Below are 21024 nucleotides of genomic sequence, written 5' to 3'. Positions count from 1 at the left end.
GAGTATATTTAAAATGGAGGTTGATCGCCATGTAGGAATAGCATTGCAGGCCCAATGGGCTCAATGGCATAATTCTGCTTCTATGCCTTACAGTTTTCTGGTTTTATGGTCCTTACACTTCACTTCAATTCTACTTTATCCCTCAGAATTTTCAAAAGGCCGAGAAGATTCAAGTTCCTGGGCATCAGCATCTCGGAGGGTCTATCCTGGGCCCACTGATGAAATCTTGAAAGGATAACGGCTCCACCTAGGTGTTTGAGATTTGGTATGTTTCCAAAGACTCTTACAAATTTCCATAGATATGTGGCGGAGAGCATTCTGCACAGGATTGCAAAAGGCTGCAGAGGATTGTAGACTCAGCCAGCTCCATCAGAGGAAGGAGGTTCTGGAGACTGAAGACCACACTTCACCATTTAGAAACAGCTTCTTACCATTGGATTAGTGAATGGTCCATAAACACTACCATACTATTCTTTTATTTTGCACCATTTATTTATTTTTGTAATTTATAGTAATTTTTATGTCTGCGCTGAACTGCTACAAAACATCAAATTTCACTTCACAGAAGTTAATAATAATAAATCAGATTCTGATTCTGAAATAGTTAAGACAATATCACTATATGAAACAAAGAGTAAGACTTACCTTCACAGATCTGTTTTTCAGAGAGTATCCTCTGTACCAGCCTAAGAAATAGAAACACAAGGAGCATTACTGCCAAGTAGAACAAAATCCAGTCTCCATGGTGACTTCTCCAACTTTGGGTAATTGGTTTATTCGTTCTTAAGGGGAATAAGGAGGAGTCATTTCGGGGGCCACTTCCTCGAGCATCTCTGCTCCATCCAGCAAAAGCAGAACTTCCTGATGACCAAAGATTATTATTCCAATTCCCATTCCAACATGTTAATCCATGGCCTCCTCTTGTACCACGATGACGCCACCCTCAGGGTGGAGGAGCAACACCTTATATTCCATCTGGGTAACCTCTAACCTGATGGCATGAGTACTGATTTCTCCTTCCAGTAAAAAGAATCCCCTCCCCTGCCCCTCTTCCTCTATTCCCCACAATGGCCTCTTACCTCTTCTCACCTGCCTATCATCTCCCCCGGATACCCTCCTCCTTCCCTTTCTCCTATGGTCCACTCTCCTCTCCTATCAGATTCCTTCCTCCCCAGCCCTTTAACTTTATACTTTATTGTCACCAAAAAATTGATACTAGAACGTACAATCATTACAGTGATATTTGATTTTGCGCTTTCTGCTCCCTGGATTACAAATCAATAGTAAATATTAAAAAATTAAGTTATAAATCATAAATAGAAAATAGGAAAATGGAAAGTAAGGTAATGCAAAAAAAAACAAGATGCAGGTCCGGATATTTGGAGGGTACGGCCCAGATCCGGGTCAGGATCCGTACTGCAGTCTTATCACAGTTGGAAAGAAGCTGTTCCCAAATCTGGCCGTACGAGTCTTCAAGCTCCTGAGCCTTCTCCTGGAGGGAAGAGGGACGAAAAGTGTGTTGGCTGGGTGGGCCGTGTCCTTGATTATCCTGGCAGCTCCGACAGCGTGCGGTGTAAAGTGAGTCCAAGGATGGAAGATTGGTTTGTGTGATGTGCTGCACTGTGTTCACAATTTTCTGCAGCTTCAACTTTCCTACATCCCTGGCTTCACCTATCACCTTCCAGCTATTCTCCTTCCCCTCCCCCCACCATTTTATTTTGGTGTCTTCCCCCTTCCTTCCCAGTCCTGAAGAAGGGTCTTGGCCCAAGACATCAACTGTTTATTCATTTCCATAGATGCAGTGTGACCTGCTGAATTCCTCCAGCATTTTCTGTGTGTTTAGGAGTCATTTCAGCATTTCATCATTTTGGGTCAGCTTTTCATTTTTGATTAGTCTGTTCTGCCAGGCATGTCCCCCAATTATACTCTTATCAACGCATTATGAAAGCAAGTAATACAATCTGCTCCAGTCTAACCATGAATTCACTTTGGTCTCACCATATCAGAGATATTCCCTTTGTTTTACTCATCCCTTCCGAACTGGTACTGAAAACTAACTTGTTTTCTCTTTCTGGACCTTGTAGAACACAGAACCGGATCTTTCAGATCACAATGTTGTGCTGATCCAATTAAATTAGTAAATAAATCTCTTCTGCCTGCATAATGTCTATTTCCTTCCATTTTCCTCACATTCGTGAACCTATCAAAACATCTCTGAAAGTCCTAATGTGCCTGCTTCTACCAGCACCCAGGCAGCGCATTCCAGACACCCAAAATGTCCCTGTAAAAATAAAAACTTGCCCATCATAATCATAATTTTCAGCCTCTGTAATGTTAGAGCATAAAGAGCATAGAGAGGAGAGATGGTCTATTTTCCCCAGGGAAAGGAAGTCTGTTGCTGGATGCCAAATAGTGCCTGAACTTTTACGTCAGTGCCATTTTCCTTTGATAGATTTTGGTGTTGGAAGGAATTGGAGGAAAGGGTAAAGGTGCTTATTGAGGAAGGGAATAGCTTTGATGGCAAACTCTGCGTGAAGAAGCCCCCATAGTCTTTGACTTGCCTCAGGATCACCTGCTCTGCCTCCTTGTTAGTACAAGGTACCCGACTGTGTAAAAGTCTTCAGTGCATATAGATAGCTAGGGTGCCTGAGACATTTGTACAGTTCTATAGTAATCTACAAAGGCAAGAAAGTCTACAGATGCTGGAAATCTAAAGCAACGCACACAAAATGCTGGAGGACCTCGGCAGGCCGGGCAGCATCTATGGAAAAGCGTAAACAGTTGACATTTTGGGCCAGGACCCTTCCGTTCCAATCCTGAAGAAGGGTCTTGGCCCGAAATGTTGATTGTTTACTCTTTTCCACAGCTGCAGCCTAACCTGCTGTGTTCCTCCAGCATTCCGTGTGTGTTGCACTGCAACTGCAAAAAAGAACAAATTTCACGACATATGTGAGTGATGATAAACCTGATTCTGATATGGGTCTCTATTGTGGACAGAAGGTGGGAAGGAGGCAGGGAGAGGGGGATCATGGTTGGGAGAAGGGGAAGGGAGAGGGGAAGGAATGGGAAGCATCAGAAAAACACTCTGTAGTGATCAATAAACCAATTGACCGTGCTTGGTGCCTCAGGCGTGAGTATGTCTGCACCCACAGCACCCCCTGCCCTTGGCACGCCTTCTGTGCCACCTCTCTCACACCCCTCCTGCGGCACTCCACCCTCGCAATTTCCAACGTCCTTTGCTCCCAGCAGATTTGCAAACTCGCTCCCTGCTCCGTGTTTACAAATACAGTACTATGCAAAAGTATGAGGCACCCTTGCAACAATGAAATCCATGGATAGGAAAGGTTTCGAGGGATATGCACCAAACACAGACAGCTGTAATGAGCTGAGAAAAAACAGCTTTATTTATACTGATGTTGGGCCAAAGCCCATTGTGGATAATGTGTTGCTTGAGATTTTCAGCAGCAGAGATTCTGTAGATGCTGAAAATCTCAAGCATCACATAGAAAGTACTGATGTAACTCAGTTGGTCAGGCAGCATCTATGGAGGGGAATAAACAGTCAACATTTCGATCAGAGACCTTCCATTAGGATTGGAAAGGAAGTGGGCTGAACGCAGAATAACATGGTGGGAGTAGGGTGAGGGAAAGAGTACAAGCCGGCAGGTGATAGGCGAAATCAGGTCAGGGGGATGTCATGAGAAGTGGAGAAGTGATAGGTGGAAGGGCTGAAGGAAGAATCTGATAAGAGAGGAGAGAGGACTATGAGAGAAGGGAAGGAAGGGCACTAAATGGGCAATGAGGAGAAGAGAAGGGGTAAGAGGGAGAGCTTGAATGAGTAATAGAGTTCTGTGCTATGACCTATGTCCCTCACTTCCTCAATCTTCCATGTCCCTCACTTATCCATTACTAGTGAGCAAACTTTTTCTATCAAACCCATTTTGATCAAATAGCCTTTGATAATTATGACATATTTTTAAAATTTGCCATTTTTCTGCAGCCTCAGGAAGTTTCTGAGGAAGAAACTTCCCATTAACAGTCTTATGACCTCAAAACATTTGGACAGGAAAGGGTTGGAGCACGGGTTTCCAACCTGGAGTCCACTGACCCCCTTGCTTAACGGTGTTTGTTCATGGCGTAAAAACGGTTGGGAGCCTCCGGTTTAGAGTGATATGTGTACAAGCATACAGTGGGATTAACTTAGATGAACATCTTATTCAGCACGGTAGCACAGTGGCTAGTGCAATCGCCTTAGAGCACCAACAATCACTGATCTGGGTTCGTTCCCACCACTGACTGTAAGGAGTTAGCATGTTCTCCCCCATGAACATGTGGGTTTCACCTGGGTGCCCCAGTTTCCTGGATGAAAACATAGGTTGTGGTCAGGGTTAGGAGACATGATATGTTGGCGCCGTATGCATGGAGACACTTGCTAGTTGCTCCATGTGAACTCCAACTGTGTTCAATGGTTCAATTTAATGTTAGAGAATGTATACAATCTACAACCTGAAATCCTCACTCTTTACAGATATCCACAAAAAAGAAAGAACGTTAGAAACCCCAAAGCATCTCCTCCCCATGCACAAGCACCAGCAAACCATCATCCCTCCCCCTCTCCCCACTTGTTCCAGCAGAAAGCATCAGCCTCCACCCCACACCTCCCATGGAAAATGAAGTATTCCTTGTGTTTCAATATATTTGTGGCAAATAAAGCTAATTTAATCTAATCTAAATTGTGCCAAAGGGCCTCTTTCAATACTGCATTACCCAATAGCAAATGCACTGAATGGCAGGGCAGGCACAAGAGGTTCAATGGCTGCTGATAGTAATAGGCTCTCGAAGACTCTTGGGAGGCTTTACTTGTTCAAAGCTGCTGGATTAATGCAACTTGTTGCTGAGTGACAGATGGAGAGGGAAGTCCCCTCTGAGCCATTGCTTACCATAGAAATGCAGACCATATCTCATGCAGCGACATTTCTGTTAACTGCGGCTGTTTACACAGATGGAGGTTGCTCCTACTTCCAGGTTGGATCAGCTACAGTAGTGCCCACATGCACGCAAAGTGTAGATTGTGGAGAGCAAGCACACTTCAGCCAGATGGGTATACTAACAGGGGAAGGCTTATTTATTCAGGTGTCGTACAATTACTGCAGGGTAGCAGCTGATGTCAAACCACATAGGTAGTTCTGGTCACCTAACTACAGGAAAGACATCAATAAGATTGAAAGAGTGCAGACGAAACTTACAAGGATGTTGTTGGAACTTGGGGACCCAAGTGACAAGGCAAGGTTGAATAGGTTAGGATTTTATTCCCTGGAGCATAGGAGAATGAGGGGAGATTTGATAGAGGCACACAAAATTATGAGGGGCATAGATGGGGTAAATGCAACAGGCTTTTTTCACTGAGGTTGGGTGAGACTAGGACTAGAGGTCATGGGTTAAAGGTGAAATGTTTACAGGGAACGTGAGGGGGAATCTCTTCACTCAGAGGATGGTGAGAGTGTGGAACGAGCTGCCAGCAGAAGTGATGGATTGGGACTCGATTTCAATGTTACAGAGAAGTTTGGATAGGCACATGGATGGGAGGGGTATGGAGGGATATGGTCCAGGTACAGGTCAAATTACTGAGCAGAGTAATAGCTCCACACAGACTAGATGAGCCAAAGGGCCTGTTTCTGTCCTGTTGTGTTCTACGGTTCTATGTCAAATATTAAGTGGGGCATCCTATTGGGAACAGACTTCAGACAGACTCTTCCTTGTTTCTCAGCACCAAAGAACCCTGGTAGGGAGAACAGCTTACAAACTTCAGAGGGGAAGGAATCAGAGAAAGAGATCCCAGTATCAGCAGGGTTTGCTTTCAATAGGTTAAATTCTGACGGAGACTTTTAATCACAGCTTTTGTTCTGTCACCACCTTCTGGAAAATTCCAACATTCTCCACAGTTTACTTCTAACCTCCATTAAGCTGTACATTCTGGATCTTACCCTTTCTGTACGTGGACACATATTCACCTCGTACTCACTGACTCCCAGATTGAAAATGATCGTTTTTAGCCATGTACAAAACGTTGGAGAAACTTAACAGGCCAGGTGGCACCTATGGAGGAAAACAGGCAGTTGGCATTTCAGGTCAGAGACTAAACCAGTTCAGGATTATCTCCATGACCTGATGTCCCTTTCCACCAATTTCTTCCAGCTAGTAGCCCCAGAGAGATCCTCCAGCCCTCACTTATGAGTGTTATGCCTTCTGTTGTTACCTCCACCACAGACAGTCCCTAGCCCAGCTGTGAGGAGGAGGAGGAGGAGGGTTGCACGCAGGGCTAGCAACCTCAATCCTGAAAAAACCTGGAGCGACAGGAATGCCAACAGATGCTCCAAACACCTCATCCCTGGGAGAGGAAGGATCTTCACTGAGAAGACGTATGGAGTCGTGTGGTGAAAGTCACAAGTCCAAGGAAACTTCAGAGCCAATCATCCACCTATCATACAGGTGGTACATGGAATATAAAGACCATGTCAAGCGCCACTGTAGAATGCCCAGGGAAAGCTGAAGCGAGGCTGGCCAAAGAACAACTGTCAATGCAACCTTGAAGTTGACGCTAAGAAGATGGGCTGCACCTGGGGACAACTTGACAGACTGGCCCAGGACAGACCTCTCTGGTGAGCTGCTGTTATCAGGGCATGTTCCAGTGGGGGTGATGGGCTTAACTTACCGATAACTAATTAGAACATAGAACATAGAAAACCTACAGCACAATACAGGCCCTTCAGCCCACAAAGTTGTGCCGAACATGTCCCTACCTTAGAAATTACTAGGCTTACCTATAGCCCTCTATTTTACTAAGCTCCATGTACCTATCTAAATGTCTCTTAAAAGACCCTATCGTATCCGTCTCCACCACCGTTGCCGGCAGCCCGTTCCACGCACTCACCACTCTCTGAGTAAAAAACTTACTCCTGACATCTCCTCTGTACCTACTCCCCAGCACCTTAAAACTGTGTCCTCTTGTGGCAATCACTTCAGCCCTGGGAAAAAGCCTCTCATCATCTTAGACACCTCTATCAGGTCACCTCTCATCCCCCGTCACTCCAAGGAGAAAAGGCCAAGTTCACTCAACCTATTCTCATTAGGCATGCTCCCCAATCCAGGCAACATCCTTGTAAATCTCTATTGGTAATATATTGTAAATTCTATTGATAAGATTATAATCTTGGAAATTCCTTGCTAAATCTCTCCATCTCGTGGCCCCTCTCTCCCCCTTGACCACCTTCCTTCTGCATCGGTATTAGATATGTTCACAGCCATTCCTCTTGACCTGTCTGAACTCTTCAGATGGCGTTGCTGATTGTGTTCTTAAGTGAAGGAGGTTCTGTGAGCTTCAGTGACCCATCTACTGCTTGACTGGATGTGAACACCCAAGGTGAGAGCTGGTTTCATCCAGGTAAGGCTCTTGGGACAGGCTGCTCAGAATTCAGAGGTGACCACTACCTCAGCTCTTTGCCCATCACTGCATCCTTTCAATACCTAGTTCAGGCTTGGTTATTTCAAATATTCTTAACCGTCTGCTGAAGTAGAATTTTTCAGGCCAGGATTCGGCATGTGAGGAACCTCAGATGAAACTTAGAAAAGTAGAAAAACAGAGCACAGAAGCCAGCCCTCAGAGGTTTCCCCTGGGTGTTCCAGTTTCCTCCCACATTCCAAAGCCCTCAGCACCATTATAGAGTCAGAGGAGTACAGCACAGAAACAGGCCGTTCAGCCCATCTACTCCATGCTGAAACATTTAAACCGCCTGCTCCCATCGACCTGCACCGGGACTATAGCCCTCCATACCCTTACCATCCACGTACCTAACCAAACGTCTCTTAAATTTTGAAGTCGAGCTCGCATGCAACGCTCACTAGCAGCTCATTCCACACTCTCACAACCCTCTGCGAGAAGACATGTCCCCTCACGTTCCCCTTAAAACTTTCACTTTTCACTCTTAGCCCATGACCTCTAGTCCCACACAATTTCAGTGGAAAGAATACCTCAGGGAAGGAATTCCAGACACCAACCCAAGATGACCAAAGGCAGGAGTGGCAATGGTCCACAAAGTAAATATCAGGGGCACTAAAGAGGCCTGAACAGGGGTTCTGCTGAAGGCTCAAAGATCAGTTACAAAGATCTATGTAAGAACTGGACATTGAGGGTGGTGATCTGGAATTCTCTACCCCAGATGGCCGTGATGACTGGATCATTATGGGTATTTAAGGAAGAGGTGGGTGGATTTTTGAAAGATTGGGGGATATGGGTATAGAGAAGAAATTCGGCCTAGAACAGATCGACCATGGTCATGTTGAACGGTGAAGCAAGCCTGAAGGCCCAGTAACTCACTACTGCACGTGTGTGTGTGTGTGTGTGTGTGTGTCCGTCCATCTGAAGTGGTCCACAGTACACAGCATTGCTTGTGTCAGGAATTTACATGGCAGTGAGCAACAAAACAAGCCACTCAGACCATTGCATCCATGCCAAGCAGTATGAATCCCACCTTGCAGCAGATGGCCCAAAGATTGAAGTGTTGGTCTAGACATTTCTAAAATTCTGTCAGTCATTCTGTTTTCACCGCTTTCTCACAAACTACTCAGTTATCTCCAGGCTGGACAGGTAGATGAACTCCAAAGATTTAGAAGGACATATCACTGGCAAATGAGAGTAGCTTTGATGGGCACCCTGGTTGGCATGGACCAGTTGAGTCAAAAGGACTCAAAGGGACATTGTGTGTTGCTTTACGGGGCAGACACAAATGGAACGAGGAAATGAAGCAGGTTGCCATGGCTATTCTGACACAAGGTAGTCCTGATGACCAGAACTTTGATGTAACTGCTGTTTTGTTTTCAATTCATTCCCTGGGACGCCCAAAACTAATTGCTTACCCCCGACCGTCCAGAGCATAATGAGAGTCTTGGCAACTATGGCAGCACAGCGGTTAGCATCACAGTGTTACAGCTCAGGGCATCGGAGTTCAATCCTGGTGTCCTCTGTACGTCCTCCCCATGGACTATGTGGGTTTTCCCCAGATTCCCCAGCTTCCTCCCACAGTCCAAAGAATCAGCGGGTAGATTAATTGGACATTATAAATTGTCCTGTGATTAGGCTAGGGTTAAGTCAGGGTTGATTGGGATTGCTGGGGTTGCCCAGCTCAAGGGGCTGGAAGGGCCTTTTCCACGCTGTGTCACTACGTAATTTTTTTTTAAAAACTCACATAGATTCTACAGCCAGGTAAAGAAGCAGGATTGGAGGCAACTCCTACCCCGCTGTGAAAAGACTACTAAATGGCTCCCTAGTACAATACGATGAAGCATCATCTTTATTCAGCAATATAGACTTTATTAGGTACACCAGTGTGTTGATTTATTTATCTAGAGAGACAGCACAGAACAGGCTTCCTTGGCTCACCGAGCCGCATCTCTCAGCGACCCACCGATTTAACCCCAGCCTCATCACAGAGCAATTTAAAATGACAGAGTAACCCACTAACCTACCCCCTCCACACCCTAACCACCACAACTTTATCATTTCCTGTCAGTCCCCTTATCTACAGACACTCCTGTGCTTAGTGTCACTTTATGGGCAAACAAACAATCCAGGCATACAAGCTATCTTTCTGTTCTTTATCTTACTGTGCTTTTTTTGTGCCACGTCAGATCTATAAGACCCTAAGACATTGCAGCAGAATTATGCCATTCCATCATGGCTAATTTGTTATCCCTCCTAACTCAATTTTCCAGCCTTCTTACCACAACCTTGGACGCCCTGACTAATCAAGAACCTACCAAAGTCCACTTAAAGTATACCCAATGAATGGATTCCACAGCTCTCTTCAGCAATGAATTCCACAGATTCACCAAGCTCTGGCAAAAGAAATTCCTCATCTCTGTTCTAAGGGGATGTCCTTCTATTCTAAGGCTGTAACCTCCTCTTCATACCTACACTACCTAGGCCTTTCATCCTTTAGATCTGGAGTAACAATCACTTTGTTCTCCTTTACAGCTGTATATTAGAAATGACATTGAATAATCTTGAAATATGTTATCAGCCAATCATGTGGCAGCAAATGGATGCAGAAAAGCATGCAGACGTAGTCAAAAGGTTCAGTTATTGCTCAGGTCAAGCATCGCAATGGGGAGGAATTGTGATCTGAGTATCTTTGACTGTGGAGTGATTGTTGGAGCCAGAGGGGGTGGTTTGAGTGTCTCAGAAAATGCCGATTGAGAATAAAGTGATCGAGAAAAACAAAGTAAAATAAAGAATAAAATAAAGTTGCATGAGGAAAACAAAAAAAAACATCCAGTTCTATGGGTGAAAACACATTGTTAATGAGAGAGGCCAGAGGACAATAGCCAGACCGGTTCAAGTCGATAGGAGGGCATCAGTAACTCAAATAACTACACATTACAACAGTGGTGTGCAGAAAAGCATCTCTGAATGAACAACACATTGACCCTTAAGATGGATGGGCTACGGCTGTAGAAGACTATGAACATATAGAAATACAGTCAATGGCCACTTTATTAGGTTCCTCCTGTTGCTAATAAAGAGGCCGCAGGGCATACACTTGCATATATTAGGAATTTGCTGTGCTGTGTTGATGCCACATCGTGTCACAGTGCAAAAGTGTGTATGAACCCGGAGGAGATAGCAGAGATACTTAATGAATACTTTGCTTCGGTATTCACTGCGGAAAAGGACCTTAGCGACTGTAGGGATGGCTTACAGTGGACTGTAAAGCTTGATCATATAGACATTAACAAAGGGGATGTGCTGGAGATTTTGGAAAGCTTAAATTTGGATAAGTCACCAGGTCCAGACAGGATGTACCCTGGCTACTGTGGGAAGCGAGGGAGGAGATTACTGATCCTCTGGCAATGAGGTTCCAGATGATTGGAGGGTTGTAGATGTTGTTCCCTTATTCAAGAAAGGGAGTAGAGATAGCCCAGGAAATTATAGACCAGTGAGTCTTATTTCAGTGGTTGGTAAGTTGATGGAAAAGATCCTGAGCAGGATTTATGAACATTTGGAGAGGTATAATATGATTAGGAATAGTCAGCATGGCTTTGTCAAAGGCAGGTCGTGCCTTACAAGCCTGATTGAATTTTTTGAGGATGTGACTAAACACATTGATGAAGGTAGAGCCGTAGATGTAGTGTTTATGGATTTCAGCAAGGCATTTGATAAGGTACACCATGTAAGGTTTATTGAGAAAGTAAAGAGGCATGGGATCCAAGGGGACATTGCTTTGTGGATCCTCAATTGGTTTGCCCACAGAAGGCAAAGAGTGGTTATAGATGGGTCATATTCTGCATGGAGGTTGGTGACCAGTGTTGTGCCTCAGGGATCTGTTCTGGGACCGCCCTTCTTTTCGTGATTTTTATAAATGACCTGGATGAGGAAGTGGAGGGATGGGTTAGTAAATTTGCTGATGACGCAAAGGTTGGAGGTGTTGTGGATAGTGTGGAGGGCTGTCAGAGGTTACAGTGAGACATCAATAGGATGCAAAACTGGGCTGAAAAGTGGCAGATGGGGTTCAACCCAGGTAAGTGTGAGGTGGTTCATTTTGGTAGGTCAAATATGATGGCAGAATATAGTATTAATGTAAAGACTCTTGGCAGTTTGGAGGATCAGAGGGATCTTGGGGTCTGAGTCCATAGGACACTCAAAGCTGCTACGCAGGTTGACTCTGTGGTTAAGAAGGCATACGGTACATTGGCCTTCATCAATCGTGGAATTGAATTTAGGAGCCGAGAGGTAATGTTGCAGCTATATAGGACCCTGGTCAGACCCCACTTGGAGTACTGTGCTCAGTTCTGGTCACCTCACTACAGGAAAGATGTAGAAACCATAGAAAGGGTGCAGAAGAGATTGACAAGGATGGTACCTGGATTGGGGAGCATGCCTTTTGAGAATAGGCTGAGTGAACTCGGCCTTTTCTCCTTGAAGCGACGGAGGATGAGAGGTGACCTGATAGAGGTGTATAAGATGATGAGAGGCATTGATCGTGTGGATAGTCAGAGGCTTTTTCCCAGGGCTGAAATGGTTAACACGTGAGGCCACAGTTTTAACGTGCTTGGAAGTAGGTACAGAGGAGATGTCAGGCGTAATTTTTTTACCCAGAGGCTGGTGAGTGTGTGGAATGGGCTGCCGGCGACAGTGGTGGAGGCAGATACAACAGTCTTTTAAGAGACTCATGGATAGGTACATGGAGGTTAGAAAAATAGAGGGCTGTGGGTAACCCTAGGTAATTTCTAAAGTAAGTACATGTTCGGCATAGCATCGTGGGCCAAAGGGCCTGTATTGTGCTGTAGGTTTTCTATGTTTCTATGCTTGCATGCACCAAAAACAAAAACATTCGTCAATCATACAGAATAAAAACTAGATAAAAATAAAGATAAAGCATAGATGTGGAATATAATGTGCATAAATATATAAAACATAGAACATAGAAAGCTACAGCACATTACCGGCCCTTCGGCCCACAATGCTGTGCCAACCATGTAAACTACTTCAGCAACTGCCTGGAATTTCCCTAGCACAGAGCCCTAATTTTTCTAAGTTCCATGTACCGCTGTACCATTGAGAGCATACTCACCAACTGCATCTCAGTGTGGTATGACAATTGTCCCGTATCGGACCGCAAAGCACTCCAGCGTGTGGTGAAAACTGCCCAGCGGATTATCAGCGCCCAATTGCCCACCATTGAGAACATCTACCATAAACGCTGCCTGGGCAGGGCGAAAAGCATTATCAGGGATGCATCTCAACCTAACCATGGACTTTTTACTCTCCTCCCATCCGGTAGGCACTACAGGAGCCTCCGCTCCCGCACCAGCAGGCACAGGAAGAGCTTCTTCCCTGAGGCTGTGACACTGCTGAACCTCTCAGTACTTTTATATTTGTGTGCTGTAGCACTTTTTTCATTCGCAGTTGTTTTGTAAATAACACTATTCTTTGCACTTCTGGTCAGATGCTAAATACATTTCATTGGCTTTGTATCTGTACTCGGCACAATGACAATAAAGTTGAATCTAATCTAATCTAATCTAATCTCTATCTAAGAGTCTCTCAAAGGACCCGATTGTATCTGCCTCTACCATCGCTGTCAGTGCATTCCACATACCCACAACTCTCCCTGTGAAAAACTTAGCTTTGGCATCCCTCTTGTACCTACTTCCAAGCACCTTAAAACTATGCCCCCTCGTGTTAGCCATTTCAATCCTGGGAAAGATTCTCTGGCTATCCACATGATCAATGCCTCTCATCATCCTTTCCACCGTTATCAGGTCACCTCTCATCCGCCGTCGCTCCAAGGAGAAAAAGCCAATTTCACTCAACCTACTCTCATAAGGCATGCTCTCCTATCCAGGCAACATCCTTGTAAATCTTCTCTACACTCTCTCTATAGTATCCACATCTTTCCTCTAGTGAGGTGACCAGAACTGAACACAGTACTCCAAGTGGGGTCTAACCAAAGTCTTATATAACTGTAACATTATGTTACATGTATTTTGCAACATAAACAGCATAATAAAAGGTGGATTAAAGTGTTTAGAGTGCAGTGATAGGGCAGAAGGGTGATCTTGACCTTGCCATCTACCTCCTTATGATCTTGCTCATTATTATTTGCCTACACTGCACTTTCTCAGTTGCTGTTATACATTACTCTGCATTGTTATTCTTTCACCTTGTTGCTCTTCAATGCACTATGTAATGACCTGATTTGTATGAACATTATTCAAGACAAACTTTTCACTGTATCTCGATACATGTGACAATAAGAAACCAATTCCAATCCTTATTTTCCTCTTCAGTCACTCATAAATCAAGCTGATAGCTTCACCGACACCATTACTGATTTTGCTCCGCAGTTATTTAATTAACTGAAGAGAACTCCCCAAGCTCCCATAATGGGATTTAAACCTGTCTCTGGATCAAGCCTCCGGATTACTGTATATGTACCCTTAATACACCGAGCACGCACAAAATAACCCAGTGGATGTTAAAATGATGACAGGCTTCCCCGGTGCCTGTTTGTGCTGAGTCTATTTAGGAATTCACTCATCTTTTAAACCTTTCCAAATTGGTCATCAATTTGTTTTTTTCTTCGCTCTGCCACCTAGCCCTCTTCAGCGCTCTACACGTTGATTGTCAATGCACAAGTCTTCAGCCGGCAAATTACTTGAACAGCGTCAACGAGCGGCGGAGCAAACGGATGAGAATTCTCCAGCAGCTCACCGCTGAATTACAGCGACCAAGCCACTCCAACTCTCCTTAACTAAGAAAGGGCAAACCCGTCGTACAGGGAGTGCGACCATTCACGAGACTAGTACCCGGATAAATCAGACTGTGATTGCATTTTCTGCAATGTTACAAAACACTGCATTTGCAGTCAGCTGTGGAGGCCAAGTCGTTTGATATATTTGAAGAGGAAGTTGATTGGTTCTTGATTGGTAAGAGCATTAAAGGTTACGGGGAGAAGGCAGGATAATGGGGTTGAGAGGGATGATAAACCATGATGGAATAGTGAAGCAGACTTGATGGGCCGAGTGGGCTGATTCAGTTCCTGTTCCCAAGTCTTATGGAGGCATAGAGCATTCCAGCTCAGAAGGAGGCTCTTCAGGCTATTCAATCCATGCCAAACTGTTTCTTCTGTCCACCCACCTGGGTCATCGCTCTCCATATTCCTCCCATCCATCTACTCATCCAAATTTCCCTTAAATGGGGAAATCAAACCCATATTCACCACTTCTGCTGGCAGCTCGTCCTATATGTGCATGCTACCCCCCCCTCCCCCTCCCCCGGTTCCCCTTAAATATTCCACCTTTCACCCTTAACCCATGACCTCTGTTTCAAGTCTGAACCAAACTCAGTGGAAAAAGCCTGCTTGCATTTACCTTATCTATGCCACTCATAAATTTGTATACCTCTATCAAATCTCCCCTCATTCTCCTGCACTCTAGGGAATAAACTCCTAACCTGTTCTACCTTTCCCTATAAATCTCAAGTACTCAGGTCCTGGCAAAATCCTTATAAATTTTCTCTGCACTATTTCAATCTTATTGATAATTTTCCTGTAGGTGACCAAAACTGCACACAATACTCCAAATTATGCCTCACTAAAGTCTTATGCAACTTCAATGCAACATCCCAACTCCTGTACTCAATTCTCTGAGAGAGATATACCTCAGTTACCAAGTCCCTGAAAGTTGGAATTTTTCTCCAGAAATGCAGGTAATTCCCTTAATCTCCCTCTACTCTTTAAGATGCCTCTTTTAACCTGTCTTCCAGCCAACAATCACTCCAATAACTCTTACAAATGCATGGACCACCTATTGCTCTGAAGAGAAATTTTACATGGCCTGAACACTGCACGGCACCATAAATGATTTTTTTTGTAACATGAATATCAAACAAACACAAACTACAACTCACAAGACAAGTAATCAATGTTAGCCAGTGAAAACAACTGACAGGCACAATGGTAAAAATGAAATGCTTTGACTAGATGGCGTTGGCATTCAGCAGGCCAGCAGTTCATTAACAAGGAGCTACCAGCTTGCATTCTGCACATACTATAACAGTGTTGTATCCAGAAACACTGACAATGGAAATACATTGAAGTTCTAAAATTTCAAATGTTGTGGTATGTTTATTATTTCAAATATGTACGGTTTATATTAACACATAATTAAATACAGGGTATTTCCCAATGATATTAACATATTTCAAAATCATATTAACATTACAGTACTGTGCAAACCTTAGGCACATACTGTATATACAGTTTGAATGTTTGAGGCTTTTGCACTGTACTACTGCAAAAAAAAACAAATTTCATGACATGTATGAGATATATGAGTGATGATAAACCTGATTCTGATATGGGTCTCTATTGTGAACTGAGAGTGGGAAGGGGATAGGGAGAGGGGAGGGAGCGGGAAGCACCAGAGGGACTCTCTGTGATGATCAATAAACCAATTGTTTGGAATCAAATGATCTTGCCTGGTGTCTCAGGGTAGTGTGTGTCTACACCTGTGCCAACCCCCACCCATGGCCACCTGCCACCTGTCCCACACCCCTCCCGCAGCGCTCCACCCCTGCCATTCCCAACATCTTTTGCTCCAGCCAGATTTACAAACTCGCTCTCCGCTCCGCACTGACAAATGCAGTAATGAGCAAATGTCTTGGGCACTCTAGCCTAAGATATTTGCACAGTACAGTACTGTATATAAAAGTCAACAAAGGTAATGTGCACAAAGGCATTTCAGTTACAGCACGGCAGCACACCCGTATAGATTAGAGAGAACAGTGCTGCCAATTTCATCTCATTCCCTGTACCAAATGTACAGTAAATGCTTCTTTGAAGACACAGTCATTTTACATTCATTGCTTTACTGCCTAGGTTCTGCTGATGGTACACAAAATTACTTTATGACTCTAATAGCTGTGTAATTAAATTTTGGGATGTGCACGAACTGGTGAGCTCATATACAAGAGTTACAGAGGTAGGGATTTGTAAACACAGAGCAGAGAAAACCTTCAGTACAATTTATGCAGAAGCTCACACAAAATGCTGGAGGAACTTAGCAGGTCAGGCAGCATCAGCACTATAGAAAAGAGTAAACCGTCGACGTTTCAGGCAGAGACCCTTCTTCAAGACCCTTCCCTAAAGAAGGGTCTCAGCCCAAAATGTTGACTGGTTATTCTATTCCATAGATGCTGCTTGACCTGCTGAGTTCTTCCAGCAGTTTCTGTGTGCTGCTCTAGATTTCGTGCATTTGTAGATTTTCTTGTGTACAGTACTGTCCCTTCAGCCTACTAAGTTGTGCCAACTTTTTAACATCGCCTGAGATCAACTTAAACCTTCCCTACCACTTAATGCTATATTTTTTCTATTATCCATGTGCCTGTCTGGTAGCCTCTTAAATGTCCCTCATGCACCTGCCTGTACCACCACCCCTGGGTGGCGCTTGAATCACGATGACACGGAAGTCTGTGGAACCCTTGGGTTCCACGCACCCAACACTCCAGGTAAATAAACCCACGTTTGACATCTCCGCTGTATTTTCCTCCAATCACCTTAAAATTATGTTCCATTATAGCAGTCATAGATTGGTGGTTTAAGAATCCAAAGAGCTGCAATTGCTGATTGCTTACATTATGTCCCAATCCTGAGGGTTTTAAAAGTTAGCCTATGTACATTTATAATAATCCATTCTGATTTTTACCATTGTTGGTGTCGCACTTCAAAGTTTCAAAGTCCATTTATTATTAAAGTATGTATACCATATACAACATTTTGATTCATCTTCTTGCAGACAACCACAAAACAAAGAAACACAATAGAATCCACCAAAACCCCACACGACCAAGACAATCAATGTGCAAAAGAAGAAAAAAATTGTACAAATAACATGTAAATAAGTAATAAAGAGAACATGAACTGCAGATTCTCCCTTATCTCTCCCGTCAGTTCAATCGCATTCCATTTTGTAATTACACAGTTAAATGGCCTGTCGCAGATTGTATTGAGAAGCTGACTTTGGTGAACGTGGGGCAGTTTCCTTAATTAACCTTGAAACCACCAGTCTCAGTATCTGGTGCAGTGAGTGACATCCTGTTCAATCCGTGAATAAAGGTCTGTTCAAACACCACTGCTCTCTCACGTAGCCTGTCTTTGACATGATGTCTTTACTGTAACAACAAACAAAAGCTGACTGTATTTAATTCTGATTTCTGTATCTGCTGACCAATTTATCCTCCTAGTGCACCACAACCTTGTCTTAGAGTTTGGAGACTTGCATGCCTCAATGTCTCGGAGAGCTAAGTCGGCTGGTTTAAGGGCCTTGTGCTTTGGGTTTTGGTAGAGTTACCCATGCCAAACAGGACAAAGGGTAGAGACCAGACTAAGAGTGGCCCACAGGTCCTCCAGGTTTGGGGGTTCAGCTCAAGGCCAACAACCCTGACTGGGCAATAAACAATTGTTACAAAAACAGCAGTGAAGAATCCCTCTGTACAGAGATGGAGGATCTTCATTGCTGCCCTAAACGATGTAACAGGCAATAAGTAAGAACAATTTAATGAGATTTCCATTTAATCAGATACATAGTATAAAATATTAAGTGTAAAGACATGTAAGGGGGATCCAGTGAAGTAATTTTCACCTGGAGGGTGGGTGGGATTTGGAACTGACTGGTAAATTGACACGTCAATTATTGTCACGTACCGAGGGAAGAATGCCGTCTGTACAGATCACCCATCACATCATGACACTGAGGTAGTGGGAATGCTAATGGGATATGGAAAAGCAAGGCAGTAAAAGAGAAAGGCCTGAGAGTGTTGTGGAGCCAGGTACACTCACAACATTTTCAGTGTATTTAGTTAAGAGCGTTAAGCACAAAGACATGGAGGCACTTAGACTAATTGCTGGTAAACAGGATTGTGTTAAGACAATAAAACCATCAGACAGAGGAGCAGAATTAGGCCATTTGGCCCATCGAGTCTGCTCTGCCATTTCATCATGGCTGATCCATTTCCCTCTCAGCCCCAATCTGCTGCGTTTCACCATTCAATTGGTTTCATTGAGGTCACCACTCATTTTTCTGAATTCCAGTGAATACAGGCCCAGAGCCATCAAGCGCACTTCATATGACAAGCCTTTCAGTCCCAGACTCATTTTTGTAAACCTCCTTTGAACCCTCTACAATCTCAGCACATTCTTTCTTCAATGAAGGGCTAAAAACTGCTCACAATACTCGAAGTGAGGCCTTACCAGTGCCTGATAAAGCCTCAACACTACATCCTTGTTTTTATATACTCATCATCATCATCATCATCAGGTGCCGTGCCCACTTTGAGCTTTGACTGCCATGGCCCACACACCCTTGTTTCGGGTCAAGTGGATCAATTCATTGGTATTCATTTCCAGTTTTCTGGCTGCTGTCTCCATCATCATTTGTCTTTGCCTTCCTTTTGCTTTCTTCCCTTCAATCGTTCCCATAATTATATACTAGTCCTCTCAAAATGAATGCTAAGACCACATTTGCCTTCCTTACCACTGACTCAACCTGCAAATTGTGGGAATAGGGAATTGGCACGAGAACTCCCAAGTCCCTTTGCACCTCAGATTTTTAAAAATTTCCCCTCCAGTTCTTTCTTCTACCAAAGTGCATGACCATACACTTCTATATCTGTCCAAGTCCTTCCGTAGCCTACTTCCTCAAAACTACCTGCCCCTCCACCTATCTTCGTATCATCTGCAAACGTTGCCACAAAGCCATCTATTCCATCATCTGAGTCATTGACTTAGAGGAATGTACACATGTCCACAGCTCCCTGTTTCATTTGTGCATGGCCCACATTTCTATTTCATGTTCCAAAGTATATAGAATAGCACAGCACAGTTCAGGTCCCTTTACCCATGAAATTATGCCAACCTTTGAACTTACTCCATGATCAATCTCACCCTTCCCTCCCACATAGCCTTCCATTTTTCTTTCATCCAAGTTCCTATCTAGAAATCTCCTCAAGGTCCCCTAAGTATCTGCTTTGACCACCACCCCCAGCAGTGCATTCCACTCACCCACCACTCTCTGTGTAAAAATCATACATCTGATATCCCTGCTATACTTCCTCTCATTACTTTAAAAAGATGCCCTTTTCATAACAGGCATTTGTGCCCTGGGAAAAACGTCTTGTACAAATTTCTACAAATCATTTGGACAGTTTCATGGATAGGAAAGTTCAGGAGGAATACGGCAAATGAGACCCATGTAGGTAGGCATTTTGGTTGGCATGAATGAGTTGCTCTGAAGGGCGGGTTTCCATGCTGTATAACTCTATGAACCTATAACAAAAGGGCGACAGGTGGCCTTGAATTTCAATGAAGGCACACTTACCTTCAAACACTTGAAGGATGTGGACCGTGTCTCCAATTTGCAGGGGGATATGACACTCATGAGTTGGCATAAAATTCCACACCGCTGAAAAGAGAAACAAGAGAATTTTACTTAGCAAAGCAAAAATGCAATAGTATAACAAACAAAAATAGAAAATAAAGATCAAAAACTATGACACAGTAGGTAGTGGTTCATGTAATGCCACCTGGATTCATTTCCACCATTGTCTGTTGGGAGAATGTATGTTCTCTTCATGACTATGTAGATTTCCTCCAGGTGCTCCAGTTTCCTCCCACATTCTAAAGTCATATGGGTTAGGGTTATTGAATTGAGAGCATGCTATGTTTGCGCCGGAAGCGTGATGATACTTGTGATCTGCCCCCAGCATATCCTGGGAACCGTATTGATCTTTGATGCAACCAACACATTTCACTTCATGTTTCAATGTTTCGATGCACATGTATATTTAAGGTGAATCTGAAGCGGCACTGTAGCGTCAATGGTTGGCGTAACGCTTTAAGTTTAAAGTTCAAAGAGAATTCATTATCAAAGTACATATATGTTACATACAGTTGAAGTCAGAAGTTTACATACACCTTAGCCAAATACATTTAAACTCAGTTTTTCACAATTCCTGACATTTAATCCTAGAAAACATTCCCTGTCTTAGGTCAGTTAGGATCACTACTTTATTTTAAGAATGTAAAATGTCAAAATAATAGGAGAGAGAATGATTTATTTCAGCTTTTATTTCTTTCGTCACTTTCCCAGTGGGTCAGAAGTTTACATACACTTTGTTAGTATTTGGTAGCATTGCCTTTAAATTGTTTAACTTGGGTCAAACGTTTTGGGTTGCCTTCCACAAGCTTCTCACAGTAAGTTGCTGGAATTTTGTTCCATTCCTCCAGACAGAACTGGTGTAACTGAGTCAGGTTTGTAGGCCTCCTTGCTCGCACATGTTTTTTCAGTTCTGCCCACAAAGTTTCTATCGGATTGAGGTCAGGACTTTGTGATGGCCACTCCAATACCTTGACTTTGTTGTCCTTAAGCAATTTTGCCACAACTTTGGAGGTATGCTTGGGGTCATTGTCCG

At 43.7% G+C, this 21024-nt stretch overlaps 1 protein-coding gene across 1 annotated transcript in view; it reads right to left on the bottom strand.

Moving 5' to 3' along the window:
• The window catches only part of LOC140196859 (dedicator of cytokinesis protein 2-like), a 1243024-nt gene that overhangs the window by 1110488 nt on the left and 111512 nt on the right, over nucleotides 1-21024 (bottom strand). Inside the window, exons 2-3 of the mRNA XM_072256747.1 lie at nucleotides 19932-20015; nucleotides 646-686 (exon numbers count right to left, since the gene is read on the bottom strand). Coding sequence (XP_072112848.1) covers nucleotides 646-686; nucleotides 19932-20015 — 125 coding nt within the window. The remainder of the gene's footprint in view (nucleotides 1-645; nucleotides 687-19931; nucleotides 20016-21024) is intronic.

The sequence above is a fragment of the Mobula birostris genome, chromosome 4 (assembly GCF_030028105.1).
Source record: "Mobula birostris isolate sMobBir1 chromosome 4, sMobBir1.hap1, whole genome shotgun sequence".
Classification (NCBI taxonomy): Eukaryota; Metazoa; Chordata; class Chondrichthyes; order Myliobatiformes; family Myliobatidae; genus Mobula; species Mobula birostris.
The sequence above is the reverse complement of the archived record's forward strand: the minus strand, read 5'-3'. Positions and strand labels throughout refer to the sequence as shown.